The 21,375-nt window shown below is 37.5% G+C and overlaps 1 protein-coding gene across 2 annotated transcripts in view; it reads left to right on the top strand.

Moving 5' to 3' along the window:
* LOC136755552 (netrin receptor UNC5C) overlaps window positions 1-21,375 on the top strand; it is a 158,553-nt gene that overhangs the window by 99,539 nt on the left and 37,639 nt on the right. For both annotated transcript variants that reach the window (XM_066712241.1, XM_066712240.1), the window contains exon 4: window positions 6,404-6,507. In XM_066712241.1, coding sequence (XP_066568338.1) covers window positions 6,404-6,507 — 104 coding nt within the window. The remainder of the gene's footprint in view (window positions 1-6,403; window positions 6,508-21,375) is intronic.

The raw sequence follows: 21,375 nt of genomic DNA, 5'->3' as shown, positions 1-21,375 counted from the left end.
TGTTTAAACCAAAACCAAATCTTATGTCCGCAGTTCATCACAAATATCACACTGATTACCAGTGAAATATATACATTTATTTGCAGATTTTTCTCCTTTTATCCTTTATCCTTTCATCACTGCCAATAATTATTGTGTTTGTGATGTATCCTAATAATTTTGCCATGGACGAACTCAGTCCCTAATATGCTTCCTAATATGATTATATAACTATTTTGATATTTTATTTTTAATTATTTAATATATACAGGGCTTTTGGCTTGGTTTTTGAAGACCTTATCCAGTGTACAAATCATCTCCTAGCTGCGGTGACAATGGAGCACCTATGTAATGACATACCAGCAAGCTACTCAAAGTGACAAACTTCCCGACTGTTAATTTTATACACATCGGGCTAGGAGAAGATCTTTAAAAGTCACACTCAGCATCTGCCAGCTATTTTTCAGCTCCATTAGAAAATACCTTCAGCACTTGTGATCAGTGAGCATGTAATAGAATTACCAGAGACGTAAATTCAGAGAGTGAAAATGTGCATCTGAAAAGAGCAGCCAGCATTTGTTAATGCAAGGTCAGCTGCGTGTCAGAAGATGTCGTAACATTGACGGAAAGAGAGATCCCTCTGTAAGCAGGCCGTTTGCATTGTCATGTCTCTTCCCTGGCTGCTATGAAAATCACATGAATTTCACATGAATACATTAAAGACACACAGGCAAATAAATGGCAACAGACAACTTGTTCTTGCTCAGAACTGCCTTAGGCAAAGTAAAAAAAAAATATATATATATATATATATATATATATATATATATATATATATACATACACATACACGAGAAGTGTTTTTGACAGGCCAACCTATAATAAAGTTACATAATTTGTGTCACATTACCATCAAAATCTAGTATTGAAAATGATCATTTTATACCAAAATATCCATACATTTTATTTTATTTTAATATCTAATGACTAACGGACTCTCATTTCATTCATAATTGATTCAACTAGGTGACACTTGTCCTGACTTTTTTTGCAATATTAATCTTCTTGATGTGTTCTGCAGCCCTAAAGAAAAATGAATGTGATTTCTCCTGACACTCATTAGAAGCATAGGAGTCTCTATATGTGTTTGCTGAGATTAACCTCCTTTGGTTGATCTTTGGAGTCATCAATAATATAAAGAAGGTAGTCGGTAAGATTCCTCTCTGTGAAAACATCTAAACAATTATTAATTCAGTACTAGTCCCTGTTATAAAGTACATGGTTGGGAACACATACTTGACCAGATTGGCTTTCATTGTTTGTGTGAGTGTGTTTGTTGTTTCAACTTTTACTTTATATTGTTGCCAGAACAAATATTTTGGATGTCAAAGAAGAAAATACATTTTCAGCCACTTATTGTCCCCCCCCCCTTTAACTTCACTCACAGTGACAGAATACATACCAAAAGTTCCAGTAAAACACAAATTACATATACATAACATTTTATTTAAAATGAGTAAATCAATTATAAGTGTTAGACATCTTCCCCTGAGAACTTTTTTCAATAAGGGCATTGTATTCTTGCTCAGTGTGTACATTGTTTTATGTTTTATAGTATTGTGTGTGTGTGTGTGTGTGTGTGTGTGTGTGTGTGTGTGTGTTTGTATGTAATTGTCTGTCAGAAAAACATTTCTGAATCAGTGACAGCAGTATATTCTTCTGCAATAGTAAAATATGTGTAATTTTGAAACTTGTAATTAAATGTTCTTCAAAAAGAATACTTGTTTCGGCCTAATACTATTACTAGTTCAATTCACACCATTACCCGTCTCTTTAAAGACTAGAGTTTTTGATAAATGCTTAAAAATAACTGCATAGTATGTGTAGCTTTTATAATACTCTACCACTTTAATCTGAAAACTGTTCTCATGCAGAAAGCCAGACATTAAATTTCTGTGGTTTTGAGTTGAAGTTGGTCATACTTGGAAAACCTTTGTTACAGGCTTTTTTGCTGGGTATGCCACTAAACATGTGTGGCCAGGGCTGTCTGTTTGACTTTGCCATTGCTGACATGCTCAGATGAGCAGCATCTTGGATCACCCTTGTGAGATGTGTCCTTGCCACAGTGACGCTCGCTGCATGTGTGCCCACTAGCATGCCTCTTGTGACTGCTGGTACAGTTTTGTCTTTTCCATTTATTTCCTTTTTGCCCACAGTGTTTGTAGTTCTACAGCACTGACTATTTTATAAAAAGGGCTGCACTTCAATACATTCAATGTGGAAAACAACTTTCATATTATTTAATGTTATTTATTGATTTATTTATAAAACAGTTCAAACACAAATCCCTTGGTTAAAATATATACAAAGCATCCTTATGACAGGAAAAACAACCTTTTGTAGCAAGAGAGGCATTATCACTTCTGATCTGCAAAGGATTTTGAATTAAATATAATTTGTTTATATAGAAATAAATGAATGCTGAAGTCAAATAAATAATCTTGCAGGGCAACTTTAATTAGGATAAACAAGGATGACATAAATAGGCATTTAGAGAGTGATGCTCTTACTGACATGGCGCACAAACTGAACGTGGTTTCCAGAGATATGAAGTATCCCATTAAAAGACAGCTGGCATTCCTCACTAAACTGCCTAGTAGGTTGAATGTTAATGGACATGTACTTACAACATATAGGAAAGAGTTGATGATAATTCCATCATACTAAGAGTTATACATAACCATTAGTGATGAGCTGGACACAGCAAATACATATTTTCCATAAACAGTATATGCTCCCATTTGCTTTTTTTATTCCTAGACTTGTCACTCAGGCAGTTACGTTTCCTGTCTCAATCACTTCAGACACTGCAGTGGAGAGGGATTGATAAATGGAGCTCATAGATGTGCCCTCCATAAAAGATGATTAAACTAGAGGTGTATAACCGGAGGAGAGCATACGCCTTAGTGGCCAGCAGCAATAAAAGTTACCTATTAAATAATCAGCAATGCGCAAGTCAGCATCAGTTTGATTCAATGGAGCAGGAAAGTACTCATCAGATCTTTAAGTAACTTGATCAGATGGCATACTCAAAGTGTTGGTTTGGGGGTAAATGTGTCACACTGGAATTTTCAAGTCTGAATTTGTCACAGAAATATAGACGTCCACTTCTAAAATGACTAATGCTTCAGCTAATAGGGCATTTAAACCGAAGGATAACCAATTTGCTATATAGTACAATATTTGTCGTAAATATAACATGCATGGGAAAATACATTCTCTGAATTAAAGTGAGACTGACAGCCATCTCTGTTTTTCGAAGCTGTATCTGGAAGTAACTGTGGTGTTTCAAAGCTTAACTTATAAGAAATAGACCTGCGCCAGGGGAGGGCCAAAAATAGACCTGACTTACAATTCCAGGACTGTGTGATTTATTAAGAAATTGAATGTGGAAAGCATGCAAGCAAGACAGACCTTGAAAAGATGTGTGAACTCCTAGCTTTTAACAGACACTTTCCAAATTCCATGCAATGTTTTCAAGTTACCTTGTTTTACTAAAGCCTTGTTAAATTGCGCCCAAGGGTGATGTAAAATGTTCTCAATGCAACTGTCTTGAAACTTCGCTGTTTTAATAGATCTGTCCTTAATATAACTGAGCAGTTTTCATATCTGGGACATACTTTGTCTATTATTAGCTGAATAGGTGTGAAGTGTTAGGGGGATTGGGGAATTACCGATAGAGGGAATATCATGATATATATATATATATATATATATATATATGTATATACACGTACACACAGAGACACATACAGTCGCCTCTAAAGTTATTCAGACCCTTGAAAAAAATGTAAATAACAGTTGAATTATCAAGGCAATGAAGGTCCAAACATGTTTTTTGAAACATACGGAGCAAAAGGGGAAAAAACATATGACAATATTGTATCAAACATATTTACCGGCACTTCCAAATAGATGATGTTCAGATTGTGTATTTTCACTCTCACTCAGTGGAGGCTTTTCCAGTAACCTTTGAATAGGTTTATCAGCTTCTCATGAAGGGTATTTAGCCTTTATAATAAGATTGCAGATGCATCGTTTATTCGTTGATTTACTTTAGAAATGTCACTGAACTCACTGGGGTGATCGTTTAGTGTTGCTGGAGGTGAATGAAATCCTGTTGGGGGCAGTATGGTTTGAGATCAGATCAGTTTACATGGGGCGATACAAGTCTTCACACACTTCTACCGCAGTGTTCAATCACTGTGGAGAAAAGTAGGTTAACACAGTCATACCTGACACAATTGAGGATTGTCTTTTCCATCAATAATCTCACCAGGATGAAGAGTACAACCTTTATAAACTGGGACTGAAAAGTGTTTTAAAACATCGCGGCCGCACTGTGTTCTGCTCTGTTAAAGGTTACTGCCTTTCTTAAAACATGTTTCTAATGAGCTCTGAGACCAGTCTACTGACACGGCTAGATTAATGTAGCTCCGCCCCTCAACACATACCTATTTAATCAGCTTGAAGAAAGGCTGTTTTTTATTAAAATAAACAACCAGAGCCAAACCATTTAGAGCACTGGCCATTTCGGCCCTTTCAGACCTACCCCGGTCCCATGTCTGTTTGAGTGTTAGTGCTCTGACTACAGCTAAACATGTCCCAGAGGCCTGGGGAGGGATGGCATTAATCTTTCTTTGACAGTTGCGTTACAGTTTCTGGATGCCTCTGGTTTACATCCAGTTCCACTCTGACATGTGTCCTTTTTCCGATCTATTCATTAGTCACCATTGCATTAACTCTGCCCGGAAGGCATCCGAAGCCTGTCCCTCATCGGCCTCCTCAAGGATGATAGAAGATATCCCTGAGGTCTTCACCAAAAACAGATTAAAGAGATTAAATTCTCAGCCGTAAACACTCCTACATCTCCTGTTTATCTGGAGAAGATGTTGCAATAAACTGGGTGAAAGAGGCTGCCGACTCGTTCCCAGCAACACGCAACAGGACTGTAATTAGTAGAAGAACAAAAACAGAAACACAATATTCAAAAGCCTTACAATAATAATTAACAATTGATTAAATTACATTATGTCCCAGAATAAGCAATATTTGAAAGTTATTACCAGTGGGATTATGGTTCTTCTGTGAACACTTCTTAGGGGCACTTTTGGAACAGCACTAAGTATTTTGAAAGGAGTATTTTAATATTGTGCAGATATAAAAACACTTGAATCATGTTTTAATATAATTATGGAATACTGCACTGTAATTTTAATGTAATCAGGGTCTTTCAGGCCGTAAATGTGGTCTGGTGTCCCACTTCTAGCTTTTCAGTAGATCATTGACGTGTTCAGCTACTTCGGTATCGAAAGAGATTGAAGTACTGACTCAACTCTGTCAGATTGTGTCATTGTTGAAACCGGGTTTTATCAGTTCCTAGTCATCTAATAATGAGCTAAATTACTTTGAACATTATTTGTAGAACAAAATAAGGGCTGGAATGTAACTAAAGAAAATAATAATTGGTATACTTTTTAACAACAGTCTGCATTGCATTTCTAGTCTCGTATAATTCCCTGCAAGGACTAGAAATAGAAAGTTCTGTGGAATGCCAAAATAAACTTTTTTCTTTTTTTCTTCTGATGTACTGATAGTTTGGGGGCAGAATTTAAAATAGACTATGTTACAGGAAAAACAAAAAAGGGCAGTAAAGCAGGCAAGAAAGGAATGGGATGACTTTAAAGGCTTTTTTTCAAAAATTGTCCTAGATTTTCTCTCTCCCGAATTAAAGCTAATTTTTCAAAACTATGGATAATTGAAAATCGAGTTTCTATTTTTCAAACGTTCGTTATATGGCGTCTTGCTCCTTTAAAATTGGACTTTTATAGAGGGAATTTAAGAGCACGTTTTGCCCTGGAGCTTTGCAAAATCACACTGTAAACGTTCAGATTACAGAGCATGAATAATTATTTTAAAATTGTTTTTAAGTTTTGAGAAGGAATTTCAGAGGAACAAAGCTTTCACAAAATACTAAGTAGCAGCATGAAAACTGAATTTATTGATGTGAATATATATTTAACCCATTCCGGTTTTTATGAGCATACCTGTAATATGTCCTGATTTGTATATGTGTGTATATATGTATATATATATATATATATATATATATATATATATATATATATATATATATATATATATATATAGATATATGTATATATATATATATATATAGATATATGTATATCCTTAAGTTAATCTATCAATGAATATTAAGGCAATGATTGATTCAAGCACAATGGAAACCACAATATCACGTAGTTCTCCGAGGCCAGAACCCTGTGTTAGAACGCAACATGATTTTTTCCAGTTACACGGTTGTTACAAAGCTAAAATAATTCCCTTTGTCACTTTGTTTCAGATCTCAAGAAGACCTTTGAACAGGAACCCCTTGGCAAGGAGGTTTCACTGGAACAGGAAGTGCTTCTGCAGTGCCGTCCGCCTGAGGGGGTCCCCGCGGCCGAGGTAAGGGTCAAAAGGCATCTCTGGAAATTGCTGCCGCTACTGGTCTCCAACATCATAGATCTTGATCTGGGGCTCTTGGAGGTATCAACACCCAGTGAACGAAGATGCATTGTGATAAATGTGTGGCGGCAGAGCACTAACTAACCTTTACGGGAGGCATAGATTGAAAGGAAACAGATTAATGGATCTCAATGTCAATTCAAATGCATTGTAGGGCAGCAAGCCATTGCAAGTTCTTAATTCAAAACGCCAGGGCTGTGTGAGAGCATTTGTTGGTAAGCCTCAAATAAAATTAGAAAGTGACAAAGAAATGTGCAGCACTGCAAAGCTAAGAGTAAATTGGTTTACGCTTTATAATGGATGGGATCCCTTCTCCGCACACTTACTAAAAGCCTCCAGTCTTCTGAGACAGTTTCTGAAAAATGAAGGTGCCTTGATAGCTGCTGTTTCCCCTAGAATAGGCCTGATTACTGCAGAATAAAAGCTTTGAATGTACTTAAAGCAAGGAATGGTTTCAGGGTCTGTCTTTCTGCTGTTGCAACAATTTTCAGAAATCCTTAAACTACATCTTGCGGAAAACTCAACAAAATAAATTGAGTATTTTGTTACGACAATTTAACCCAGGGGCATTTTCTTCTTTTCTTTTTTATTACAGGCGCTTCCTCTTTAAAAAACTGGCAATACACTACAGATCAGCTCTGTTAAAACAGATTCATCTTAATTTGTCTATTAATAAGGATCTGCTTTAATAATGTACCACTTTCTAAACTAATCTGAACTAATTTTACGTAAATGGCAGCCTTTTCATGTGTAATCGCCTTAGGTCCATTTGGAAAATGATTAATATGACAAGTTTAATGTGAGTGATGCATCTTTACCAATATTACACTTCCAAATCAACACAACCATTAATGGTTAACATGGCTTTTCACTTAGCAAACAGTATCTTTGTATGCTTATATGATTATCGGAACTCTTGAACTCTTGAATGTCAGTAAACAACATCACTGCATTTCTAATGAATGAATAGTTTTGGTTGATAAAACAATGTATACAGTATATATATTTCCTAATATATATAGTATATTATATTAATATGTCCTTTTTTAACATGTTCTTAGAGATATTTATTCCCTTATTACCTACAGTTGGAAAAATGCACAATACTTACAGTTTGCACTCCATCTTCCTTCCTTTGTGCAGTTAAATCTCAATTATTGATCTCATAAAATGCTACATATACTTTAAATGTAGCCTAATTGATAGTATAAGGAAAACTAGAGATCATGTGCTATTAAAGCCATAAAAAGGAGCTGCATTAGTGACAGTTAAAAGCAATTTCTCCTGTCAGACCCATCTTTACGATGACCATGAAAAAGGGGAAATGGACCATGAAATCTGGTTCTGTTGCTAAAACAACATAACCATTTTGCATTCTTATTACTGCTCTGTGACGTATTTATCATGTTTGTAAACTTAGCATGCATCCCCAACGTGAAGATTAGTCTGTCTGCCGAATCGACCGAGTCTCCAGATATCTCTAGGTCCCTGGATCGTCAGGGATGGAGCAAGGTTAATGCAGATAGCAGTGTTGCTAAAGAGCTCTAGACTGCTTTTGATTGTTTTCCTGAACTTACCCAGCTGTGAAGAGACTGTATCTGACCTGGAAAAGAGAGAGGTTTGAGAGTGAGTCAGATGAACAGAATATTACCATTGTTGAAGGTGAAAACTAAGCATTCTTTCTATAATGCTGAAAAAGACCTCAGTGATGAGACATCACAGAGGATGTTGTGTGTCTGTGACACAGGCTGTTAGAGAAGGAACAGTAAGAACAGCTTGGGACAGATCTATGAATCAAGGTTCAGATGTTATATTTATTGCAAAGCATATGTTGTGCATTCTTTGCATAATACAAAACAAATCTGTTTTCTCGACCTTCTCCTTTGAATTATATATTGTGTAGCTCATTTTGAAAGGACAGTTAGTAACGCAGATAAATAAATACAGTAAGATGTGTGACAAGTGAGCAATGACATAACAGATACATACAGATGATACTTAGAGATTAATTCAATTACATGCCATGGGGTGAAAAGATATTAAGCAAATATTTCTCTTCTGTGCTATTCTATGTATTCATGGTTCATATACTGTTTACCATGTATTTGTCTTGGAAGTCCTTTTATCAGAGGTTACATGCTGGTTTTGTAAACCAATTGCTGCAAACTTAGACCTACTGTGGTTCAGACTTAATAACAATCTGTCTTGCATATCAAATATATGTCCCTTCTTAAAAAATGTCCTGAAATTAAAAATTCTCAGATTATACTGTGAAAATGTACTATTAGCAGTAACATTTATTCTTGTTTTGAATCACATTTGCTTATGGAAGTCTTGGTAGTATAGAAATTAGAAACATCTGTTGGCACAGAAGTGTCCGTAGATGCATATACTTACAATTCAGTTGTAGGGCAGATGTTTAGAGGTTTTGTAACATTATAGGTTGCTTGACTATAATGTGAGTACCAATAATACCTAGTTGGCATTTCGAATAACAATTGAGAAAGCCGTTGCTGCTACTTTCAGCTTTGGCCACATAGTCAGCCAGAACGCCCCAAATTTGTGGTTTTTTTTGGCTGTCTGACAATATAAGCATTCCACATATCGAAATGTTTAAGCGATAATTGATAGCCAAGCAGACCGTAGAAGCGCTTAGCCATTGTTAGCTAAAGTAAAAAGGGTCCAATTCCCTTATTAGACCACAGTTTGATCTCTGAGTTAGAACACAAGAAAAACAAAAAGCACAATTATACTTTTAAACCACCAATGCTCTACACAACATTACTTCACATAATAGTTTAGTTTATGATAGTGGCACAATTTAAGCATATTTTCATGTGTGTACGTATAGATACTTACACACACATTAAGAAGGTGAGAGAGAGAGAGGGAACTGCGTACACAGATGGTGAGGTGTTTACTAACTTGCATTATACTGTGCAATGAGACGTATTTGTCAAAGACTGAAGTATACCAAATAACCCAAAAAAGTTACTGAACTCTAAACCTCAAAAGGTTCCCAAAATACTTTTTTCCCCAGAATGACATGCTGTACAGGCTCTGTGTGTCTTGCATTCTTTTAGGATTGTCCTAGCAGCAGCTCCTCTGGTTCATCAGATCTTCCCAAAACAGCGTTTGGCAAATTTAAAAAGAAAACAGCAGCGTCACATCATAGTTTGTCTACTAATTTATTTAAACTAATTATTTAGGAACAAATGAGTCTAAGGTTTAAAGTAAAAGCATATAGTAATGTACCCATGATGGCATATGACAGTCTGTTGATATTTATGCGGCACTATTTATTTGTAATGCCATCCTGTTCTTAACGTTCCTGCTAGGCACTGTTACTTTTATATAAACAAAGGAATGCCATTATAATCACACATTGAACAACTGTGAATGATTGAAGTTAATATTGAATGCAGGTGCCACAGACATGTTTAATTATGAAGCAAATATTGACTGATGGTTCTGGTCGTGGTTATATAATCATATTAGGTGTTTTCGCTTGGATTATAACCACATTTGCTTTGCCATATTCTGCCATTTGTTTGACAATGATTATTGTTGTTGTTGTTTTTCATTTTTATTTTTTTATCGAGGAACAAATCCAGAGCTGAGATTTCTCTGAATATGTACTGTCAATCAGAAGCTACAGAGCTCAGAGCAATTTGCTTTCAAATCAGTGTGCTATTCATGAAAATGACAGAGGTTGATCTTAAATCTCTTTCAACTCCTGGTTGGAAATAAGTCTTTATACACTGAGTCTTTATACACTGGCTCTTTGCGTCTAATGGACTTCATTCTGTTTGTATGCCATCAGCATAGCCCTTTCTCTGTCCCAGTCCAGGAAATCCACCTCCACTAAGAAAAATAAACCACAGTTATTATTCTCTTTATTTTTATATATACATATATATTGCTGCTGCCTTTATCCAAGGCAGCTCAAAAGCAACAGAACAAGCATTTGAACAGTGTTTAAGATGATACGGACTTGGTGGAGCTTAGAGCACTGGCAGAAATAAAAGTAGGCTATAGCAGGCAGACCAAATAATTGTAGGTTACTTGACTGGCATTTTAATACAGAAAGTCACAAATGCCCCCAACTTCATATATATTATTGTGATCACATATACAGATTAAGAAGTGATGGAAGTAAGCTATGTGTACATTTGCATTTTAACATTTTTATTAAGTCTGTATTTTTGGTCCCACCAGTTTCATGTATTTGAAGCTTTTGTCCTCTTTTTACATTTGTGCATAATGTGTCTTCAGTATTTCTGCACATACTGGGTGGTTTCCCTATTCAAATGGTCTGCACCTGCTGAAAAGCAATATCTCAAATACGATCATACTTGGTGTAGTAAAAAATAATATGTATATATCACCAGCCTTTATTGACCCACTGCTGGATGAAGGCGTCCACAAGATGTTAGCACGTGTTTAGATTTCATCTCAATTCAATTGAAACAAGTGGAAAAATCTTGGGAAGACCTTCAACGAGCAGAATATAATGGAATTACTCTTTTTTTTATTATTATTTATTTTTGTGTGTGTTTCAGACATACATATAATTGCTTATGTGGATTTCACTTTACTTTTGAATTGGCATCACTGGGCACTTACAACGTTTAAGATCAAGAGAGACCATGTGATTTCTGTCAGCAGACTCTTACTCTCACAGCAGTGCGGGAGCTTGTGTGGGCACATAATCCAAATGGCCCCATTGATCTTCTTTATGAACTCTTTTCATTAACACTGAAAGCAGACAGACAACTGCACTGAGAGAAATGAATAGCCTTCTGCAACTCCTTAATACAGCCATTTGGCAAGCCCATAAAACACATTAAAATCAAGTGTAAGAATGGCTTTTCTCCTTCAATTGGTTGTAGTTCTTCTTAAATAAAGACATAGATCAAAGGTCTTCAAGTGGAAAAGAATTCCAAATCACTGCAGCACAGATGAAGTGCCCAAGTTTCAGACGGCCAACTGTTTTCAGCACATGACCCTGCCATGTTGTTAGGGGAGATTGGCTAGGAGACTAGCAGGCATGCCAGTTGGCACAGAAGCCTTTTGCCTCCACAGATGAATTAATCTGGGAGAAAATCATTATCTACAACCTATTTAAAACATACATATATACTAGTGGTTTGGTATATTTGTCCACCCTTCTTCTTACTATATAAGCTTGTTCCTAGCTTACTTACAATAACTACAATAATTTCACCAAGGTAACATAGCTGTTGCTTACCATTTTTTTAGCACATTAATACCAGAAAATAATGATGTCATGACTAAGTCCAGTCATTCAAGTATCTGTTTTTTTCTTTCAAATACTGATATATTCCCTCCCCCCCCCAATATTGCATAGTTTCTCATAAAAGAAACCCACAATAAAACCAGCAAATACTTCCAATCCATGGCCTAGTACTCACACAAACTCCAAATCAAATAAATTGCTACAGTAAGTGCTACTTTCAGGAAAGAAAGAAAATGGGATGGGGTGGAAAAAAAGGAGTAGGATTGATATTGGTTGCTGCAGATACTTTAACTTAACCTACATGTAGTGCAGCTAAGCTTTCAGTACTGTCGGTAGCTGTTTAATACGAAACCACTGCAGTCTCTGACCTGAGCAGAAGTTAATATACTCTGAAAAAAGTCCCTGTAGCCCCAGAAGGAAATAGTGTTTATAGCATCTTGTGGTGTGCCGCAGATCTGCAGAAAGCATCAACTTCACTGATGTTTTTTTTTTATTATAGACATCTGTGTATGCAAGGTATTCTCACCACAAGCCTGGTTACAAAGTTCCTACCTTCCTGACAACCTGAATAAAAATGAACCTTCAGATGAACAGAAATCATTTTAGAGAATATAATGTAATTCAGAGTTTGAGTTTGCTTACATGTACGGATATAATAAGCACCCTGGTGCACAGAGGGCTCCTTTCATACGACGCGGTAAATCTTCTGCAGGGATAATAGAAGAGTATGTGAGAGGAGACAAATGTGACCAGATAAACTTACTGGAGAAACCTACTGAGTATTCACTGCAGCCCCCCCCGCGGCTGGAAGTCAGGGAATTAGCAAAAGGGCTTTCTGTCAAAACTGAATAATTCTTAGAAATATAAACACCACAAGTGGCCAATGATAAAGTCTAATCTTACTTCATCTGAGGTAAGGTCATTTCTTGCGGAGATTTAAAAACATGATCAGACTTTGGTTCGCAGTGTCTTTATGTATTCTGCTGTGAACTTCAAAATCCTTCAAACTCTGAATCTTCGTCAGTGTCGCTGAATTACTTGTGAGTTGGCTTCTGGAATGACATCAGCATATATAAAGCTATAGTAGTAACAGTACAGGGTGACTGAAAGTAAAATTGCTTAACAATTGTCCCTGGTCCCCTTTTTTGTGGGCTGGTTTTGGGGGATACATTTCACAGCTTATATACGATTATATATAGATGTTTTTTTTTACTGTTTTAAAAGCAGTTGTGCTATAGAATGTGTATTTATTTCAGTAGAAGCATCAGAGAAATGAATACAATCAATAATACTAATAATAGCCAAAATTATTTCTGCATGTAAAATGTGCCACAGGTTACAATACGGAAAATAATAAATACAGTTCTGGTTCAAGACTTATCTCATCTCAGTCCTGACAAGAGTAGATACACTATCCAATGTTTCCATCCAGCTTCTGTTGCCTGGGATTACACAGCACAGAATTGGAAAGTGAAAATCTTGGTCGATGTTTTGCTTGTTCTCTTTTTGGTTGGATTTTGATCTGATGTTGCTAGAATTACTTTTGGTTTCACAATATGTGATTCACCTACCCCGAGAAGCCATCAAAAGTTTTGTATTAATAAAGCTAAAGAAATCTAAAAAAGAATAAACCGCTTTTTGGACAGCTTTTCCTCTCAAAATGAAGACATTTCATTATTCTGTCACAGGTGTTTCCTCAGTAGCCACATCAAACTTGGACACCCCAGGAGTGCAGCATAATTGATTATTTGTTTTTCCAGAAGTGAAAGCTAAGGAAACTAAAACTTTTTTGGAAGTGGCAGCACTTGCTGTGGATTTCTCTAAGAGAACGAATCAAACCTCCATACATGTTTTGTTTCATGGAGGTGCCATCCAAAAAATAAATCAGTTTTAATTGTACATAGTGTGACTTGCCCACTTGACATGCTGTTGTGCACCCTGGTATCTGCTTGAGAATCTCACCGGAGGTGAAGGAACATCATTATGTTGTTTTGAGCAGCTTCCTCTTCATTTAGGAATGGAGAGAGGATAATTGGACAGATTCTGCTGAGCACTAGAATTGCTTTGCCTCCTTTTTGCAATGTATTAATTAATTTATTTATTCTCATGTGCCAAAGCAAAAATATCTGATATTAGTTTGGGACTTCTCTAAAGGAGCTGCATCAGGTTGCTGCTTTGCCTAATTGCTTTTTAATATGACTGTATTTTGCTTGTTTCTCAACAGCAGATCTATTGTAATGCTCTACTCGGGTGCTAATGATTGCTTAGTGTAGGTGCACAAGATTCACTTTGTTTTGCTAATTCCCACAGGGTGGTTGACTGTCACAGATAGGGGACTAAGAGAACAGTCCTTTAAGATTCTCTGTGGTGTTCAGGCAGAGCAAGTTTGCACATTTGAAAGCACTAAATATAAAAGTTGTATCCTCTCTATTTGAAGCAAAACCGAGGAGTGGGGAATAACATACAAAGAGTCAGAGGAAGGAGCCAGACTGAACAAGGTTAATAGAGGAATGAAACCTACATTTTGCAGGAAGAGAATGACAAAGATGCCCTCAGTGGACAGGGGGAAGGGCATTTGGAATTGAAATTGAGAATGGCAAATTATTTTTCTCTGTTTTATTCCCACTGTGGAATCCGAAAGTGAAATTCAGCCCAGGTCAACCATGTTGCTCCAGAAGCGACTTTGAGACATTAAAGGCACCTAAGCGCTTGTCCTCAGAGATGTTCTTGTGAAGGTCAATCTTTTCTCTTTACACAACAGCAGTGGGGAAGCTAGACTGTCAGGACAGATAGACTGGCAGACAGACAGTTAAGCCTAGTTCCTTCAGTTTAATCTTTGTTCCAGGGGATGTATACACATTTCTTACAATTTGGAAAGGATTGTAACACTTAATTTTTTGTTATTTACCTATTCCCACCCTTGAGAATTGGCGGAGCTGGTTTGGCGGAGGTTGTGAGCACGGTTCATGACCCATCGTTTGAGAAAACACTTGCTAAAGAAATCAATTCCAAACACAGCATATTCAGTTGGAAAAAAATACTTTACACAGAGAAACTAACGAGGATGATGTATCCCAGTCCTGTTTTATAAGAACCAGAGATATTTTTCAATTTACAACTGCAGTGGGATTTGTAGTAGACTTCAACTGTAACATTTGTGGGCTTTCTTTTAAATTTAAACCACAACACAAATATCCTTATTTGAATATGGCAATGAGGACTGTAAAGCTGTGTTGCATTTAGCCAAATATGCCTTGCTTGTATGAAGTGGAGTCAGGATGGTGACATTTAATGGTAATCACATATGCAAGAAATTCAAGTTGAAAGCAAGAGCCTTGTAATAACATCTAGAGAGTTGCTACTAGTCTCAGATTATTTTTTTTAGAGCAAGTGGTAAAATTATCACTTCAGTTGCCTTCTCTGTGCATAATCAGTGCATAAACCTAACCCAGTGTTATAGAAGCAGCCAAACTGACAGATAGTCAAAATTAATACTCTTAAATCAATATTGTATTGTAAAAGTTCCCCTTGAAAGCTTTTAAACCTTTAAGCTTTTAACAAGACTTATGGGAACTCTAAAAGATACTCATGCTTATACTACAACTGTTGAATCAGTCATCTTATCTTGATAGCTCTTGCACTCCTCCAGCTGAGGTTTGGAGAGTATGTGAAAACCTCATGTCCTGTTATATTCTAAAATAAATGACACAATATCACATGGGAGGTGTTCTCAACTGTATAAATTAAAGGGGCTTTTTTCATGATTCCTGGAAAGAGTCAGCAGATCTGTTCTCAAAGTGTCCCAGATTGATATGAAATCATGTCATGCGCCTCCTTTCGACCATTGTTCTAAGGCTGAATGCATGACACTCCAGTCCAACTGTTGTATTGTACATGTAAGGGATATGCGCGAGGAATCGGCAGTACGGCACAGTGTAATAAAAGCAGATTTTCGCAATTGCACTATCAACACCCCTTTCTATTCCCCGGTTTTCCCTTTATGCGATGAAGTGGCAGGGGGCTGAGTCTTCATTCAAGCAATTGAACTGTCGAAGCTTGGAAGAAGAATACAGGCATTTCATAAGCAGTTTACATGAAAATTGGCAGAGGAACAAAGGAGGAAAATGTCATTGTGGTTGGAAACGCTCTGGCAACGTCTGATAAACACTAGCTGTTTACGGCACTGATCAGGTGATAATATACCAGCCTACTGCAGCTCACTCAGGGAGATAGGCCTACATCTAGACATAAACACCTCATAGAAACAGAACCGGGATAGAAAAAAATAATAATATTGGCTTACGAGCAATAAACATTTCTCCGAAGATTTATTTTTATCCCTCCGCAGCGGTTTGTCTGTATCACTGTGAGATTTGGAATTCAAATTGATGTTAGCTTGGCTTGATTGAGTTTGAATCTGATAATTGGCTCGTAATGACTTTCCCCATTTATTTAATCACTTGTTTGATTAATGTTCTCAATATGCATTTAAACAGTAATGGGAAACTGTATTGTTACAAGTCTGGTGTCTATCTGCATCTATTTTTATTTCCTCCCTAAATACCCTGGAGCAAGAGGCACTGAGAGAAGTAATAAAACACTGATTCTCTTGATTGTCTCCTTTTATTGGCATGTGAGTTTTTCCTTTTCTCTCTTCCTTTTTTCCTCTTTCCCTCTCTTGTTTCTGACAGTTGTGATCCTGCTCTTGATGTCGGGTGACATGTGGCAATTTCCCTCAGTTAATTAGAACAAATGTGCCAATTATGTTAATGCATCTCTCGGTACCAATCAGCGAATAATTAGGTAAAGCACATCTGTCTGGAGCAGAGGAGGGGGAAACACAGTGAAAAGAAAAGAAGGGGGTGGTGAGGAGAGTGGGGAGGGGGAGGGCGCTGAGGTGCAACATGCCGTAACACTAAGCCTCAGCTTTCAAACAGGTGTTTAAATTGTGTGTCTATTATGGTAGCACATCTTGACAGATTAGTAGACACTTTATGATAATATGAACAATCTGTGTAGAACAGGCCCTGGATTAGGGTAAGACACGGACTGGTGGCCACGATATACTGAGTTTCTCCAGAGAATCTAAAAATGTCGTCTTATTAAGTTCCTCCGTCTCTAAATCACTCAAAGAGGAATTTTGCCAAGAGATGTCTAAATTGTTGAGCCCACCAGCGATTCAGTTATCCATAGAAGTCCATCGAACCATGATTTATTGGACTGAATTGTGCTCAGTATCACTCAGCTTATATTTTGCATGAATATATGTGTTTCAACAATGCTGACTAAATCCATTCATGACTTTTCTTCACAGCAAGAGGAAATCGATTGCCACTGGTGTACTGGTTCCATCTGAGCGGCCCGTTTAAACAATGGTTATTGCCGGTTGGAGAAATTGAAGGGGCTTTTAGTCTGACCAACAAACCATCCCTGATTAATTGACATCACTACCCTTGTTTCTCGCTACTTTGTTTTGGATTGAAAATATGAATCATGTCATTTTGAAGAGATTAAAATACAAGAGTTTTACGCTTAGTGGAATACAATTCACATATTTGGAAAGTGAATCAGTGCTGTCATTTGTGCCTTTCCTGTCTTTTTGGATTTTTTAATTGGTTGCGTCGCTTACAGAGACTGATTGATCCCAATTACTTAGACACTATTCATTTAAAACTTCACGGAGAGAGAGTAGTATGTCAGTAGCGTGTGCCTTGCATGTGCCATAGCGCAAACAGTATTTTAATGATCTGCTATGCTATTCTAGGTTCAGGTTTAAAACGACACTGCTGGTAGTGTTTTGTTACTAACTCCAAAGATCAACAAGCAGTCATTTGTAATCCTTCTGCATCTAAGCTACCCTTTTTTCTCTTATGCAGGCTTTGGATGTTTCATCCCTTGAGGTTTAACACATTGGCACTTTTGAGATTGTCTCTAATTGCAATTAATGCCTACCTGTCATTGCTCTGCACGTTAATTCATCATTGCCATTTATTTTTTATTTATTTTTGTTTTGCATGGTCAGTCTCATAGACATTCTTATTGAGTAAGCCTTGTTCCAGGAGCAAAGTTTGCTCCAGTTAAATTAATAAGCTTATTTTTCAAAAACAAAAGGATGACTTTACAAAGCTTTTTGCTCCAGCATAAAAATGTGGTTCCATTTTTTTAAATACAAAAAATACACTAAAGCATGTACATGTATAAATAACCTAATAACATATACATATTATTACTATTTACAAAACATCCACACACTAAGTTGTGTCTCTGATGTTCAAACATGTCAAAAAACAACCAAACAATAAATTATTATGGGCCAATTAACAGGAATGCCCTATTTGATAAAGCTGCCTCTTACAGGGATAAAGCAAAAGTGAATTTTGTTAGAATACTTCACGATGTCGAGGAATCCCCCCAGGACTTCATCAAGCAACTATTTTTACAGTAGTGGCTTGATGCAGTCTAGGGACCAGTGCATAAATAGTAATTTCCAGGAGTGCCTTTTCCCAGTTGGGAAGAAGGTGATCAACTCAGGAACTGCGTCTGAAAAACTGTTTTCTAACATCTGTTACAATCATAATAGTGAACCAGACAGCGGATGAACCACATCAGTTTATATAATTCAGTGATAAGTAAACAGAAACGCTCTGCATTCTAGCTGTAGCCACATTAAATGTAATTCCCCTTCCCTGTCTATCATGTCATGGTTTATCTTTCATACATCTCACGACTTAGGGTTTAAAAGTCATGCAGGGATAAGGAAATGGACCTTGATGGGATCCTGAAATTAATGTATTATTGCATTTTAATTAATTAATTAAAAAAGAAGTGGCGGAAACAAAAGTGGTATTATAAAATATGTGTGAGTGTGATTATATATGCTTCCTGTCTGTTTCGAGTAGCCAATTGATCCCACGACTCAATCAAGCTGTTCCTTCAAGGTCCCAGTCAATGAGCTGTTGGGTGATATGCTCTGAAGACACACTCCTCACTCTATGTGGAAAGAGGACCCCGCTGTTCCCTTCCTTGGCTTAAACTGCACGCACTTAAATAGACTAGTGGTCAATCATTTGGAATCAACAAATCGCACACAGAAGGACAGGGAACGGGGAGAGAAATGTTTGCGTGTGATTGCTTCCCTGAAGAGACTACACTCTGCTGTTGGCAAATATGCTGTAGAAACTGGGGAGGAAACCACCTCATGAGTTCAGTAGCAGATTGACCAGTCAAACGATGATGAGGGTGGAAATTGCAGTGATTGTTATTATGATTGGGGGTGAAATGAGTACTTCTTGACAAATTAAGTTTCTGTAAAATGTTGACTGAATGAATTAACAAACTATTCCTGTTTTCCAAATATATACAGTGGGTGAGAAAAGTATTTGATCCCCTGCTGATTTTGTACGTTTGCCCACTGACAGAAATGATCAGTCTATAATTTTAATGGTAGGTGTATTTTAACAGTGAGAGACAGAATAACAACAAACAAATCCAGAAAAATGCATTTCAAAAAAGTTATAAATTGATTTGCATGTTAATGAGGGAAATAAGTATTTGACCCCTTCGACTTAGTACTTGGTGGCAAAACCCTTGTTGGCAATCACAGAGGTCAGACGTTTCTTGTAGTTGGCCACCAGGTTTGCACACATCTCAGGAGGGATTTTGTCCCACTCCTCTTTGCAGATCCTCTCCAAGTCATTAAGGTTTCGAGGCTGACGTTTGGCAACTCGAACCTTCAGCTCCCTCCACAGATTTTCTATGGGATTAAGGTCTGGAGACTGGCTAGGCCTCTCCAGGACCTTAATGTGCTTCTTCTTGAGCCACTCCTTTGTTGCCTTGGCTGTGTGTTTTGGGTCATTGTCATGCTGGAATACCCATCCATGACCCATTTTCAATGCCCTGGGTGAGGGAAGGAGGTTCTCACTCAAGATTTGATGGTACATGGCCCCGTCCATCATCCCTTTGATGCGGTGCAGTTGTCCTGTCCCCTTAGCAGAAAAACACCCCCAAAGCATAATGTTTCCACCTCCATGTTTGACAGTGGGGATGGTGTTCTTGGGGTCATTCCTCCTCCTCCAAACACGGCGAGTTGAGTTGATGCCAAAGAGTTCTCCTCTGAATCATTCAGATGTTCATTGGCAAACTTCATTGGCCTGTACATGTGCTTTCTTGAGCAGGGGGACCTTGCGGGCGCTGCAGGATTTCAGTCCTTCACGGCGTAGTGTGTTACCAATTGTTTTCTTGGTGACTATGGTCCCAGCTGCCTTGAGATCATTAACAAGATCCTCCCGTGTAGTTCTGGGCTGATTCCTCACCGTTCTCATGATCATTGAAACTCCACGAGGTGAGATCTTGCATGGAGCCCCAGACCGAGGGAGACTGACAGTTATTTTGTGTTTCTTCCATTTGCGAATAATCGCACCAACTGTTGTCACCTTCTCACCAAGCTGCTTGGCGATGGTCTTGTAGCCCATTCCAGCCTTGTGTAGGTCTACAATCTTGTCCCTGACATCCTTGGACAGCTCTTTGGTCTTGGCCATGGTGGAGAGTTTGGAATCTGATTGATTGATTGCTTCTGTGGACAGGTGTCTTTTATACAGGTAACGAGCTGAGATTAGGAGCAGTCCCTTTAAGAGAGTGCTCCTAATCTCAGCTCATTACCTGTATAAAAGATACCTGGGAGCCAGAAATCTTGCTGATTGATAGGGGATCAAATACTTATTTCCCTCATTAACATGCAAATCAATTTATAACTTTTTTGAAATGCGTATTTCTGGATTTTTTTGTTGTTATTCTGTCTCTCACTGTTAAAATACACCTACCATTAAAATTATAGACTGATCATTTCTTTGTCAGTGGGCAAACGTACAAAATCAGCAGGGGATCAAATACTTTTTTCCCTTACTGTGTAATATAATATGATACCTTAACTATTAATGCTGAATAACTGTTGAACATATTTTACAATCGGAAATAAGTGCATAAAGATTGTAAATAACAAGTATATAGTAATGTGTAGCATATTACCAGTTATTCCCATCAATTTTCTAGGATCAGGGTACATTATTATCTATTAAAGTTAGTAATTTATCTTCCCTTTTGTAGTACCAGACCATGCATGCAGTCAAAGGACACGTTCTTCCAACTTATTGGATTTTGCAAGTACTTCTTGACCTGAGTTTGATCAATAGAAAGCGGAACTGTATGGGAGCCAGATTAGGTGTAATCCAGTATTAACTGCATTGGCTCTGCACAGCTGTCAGAACGCACTGTCTTCAGCACCACTTTTCCTGGAGCTCTGCAAGCTCTCGCTGCTTTTGTGCCAGTGGAAATAGTGTGTACGAATCAGTTTGGAGTCTTTACAGGGACTCGGCCATCTATGATGAATGACTGTCACCCACAGTCTTCCCCATGACTTTGTGTCTTCGTCATGTCGTCGTCTTTGTCTTCTTCACCATCGTCAGCTTCTTTTTCCCTCAATTTAGAGTATAGGAGTTCAACTTTTTACAACAACAGTAATCCAGGCCTCATCCTCAGTTTCCCTTGTGTAA

This window comes from Amia ocellicauda, chromosome 8, assembly GCF_036373705.1.
Source record: "Amia ocellicauda isolate fAmiCal2 chromosome 8, fAmiCal2.hap1, whole genome shotgun sequence".
NCBI lineage: Eukaryota > Metazoa > Chordata > Actinopteri > Amiiformes > Amiidae > Amia > Amia ocellicauda.
This window is presented reverse-complemented; position numbering and strand designations above follow the sequence as displayed.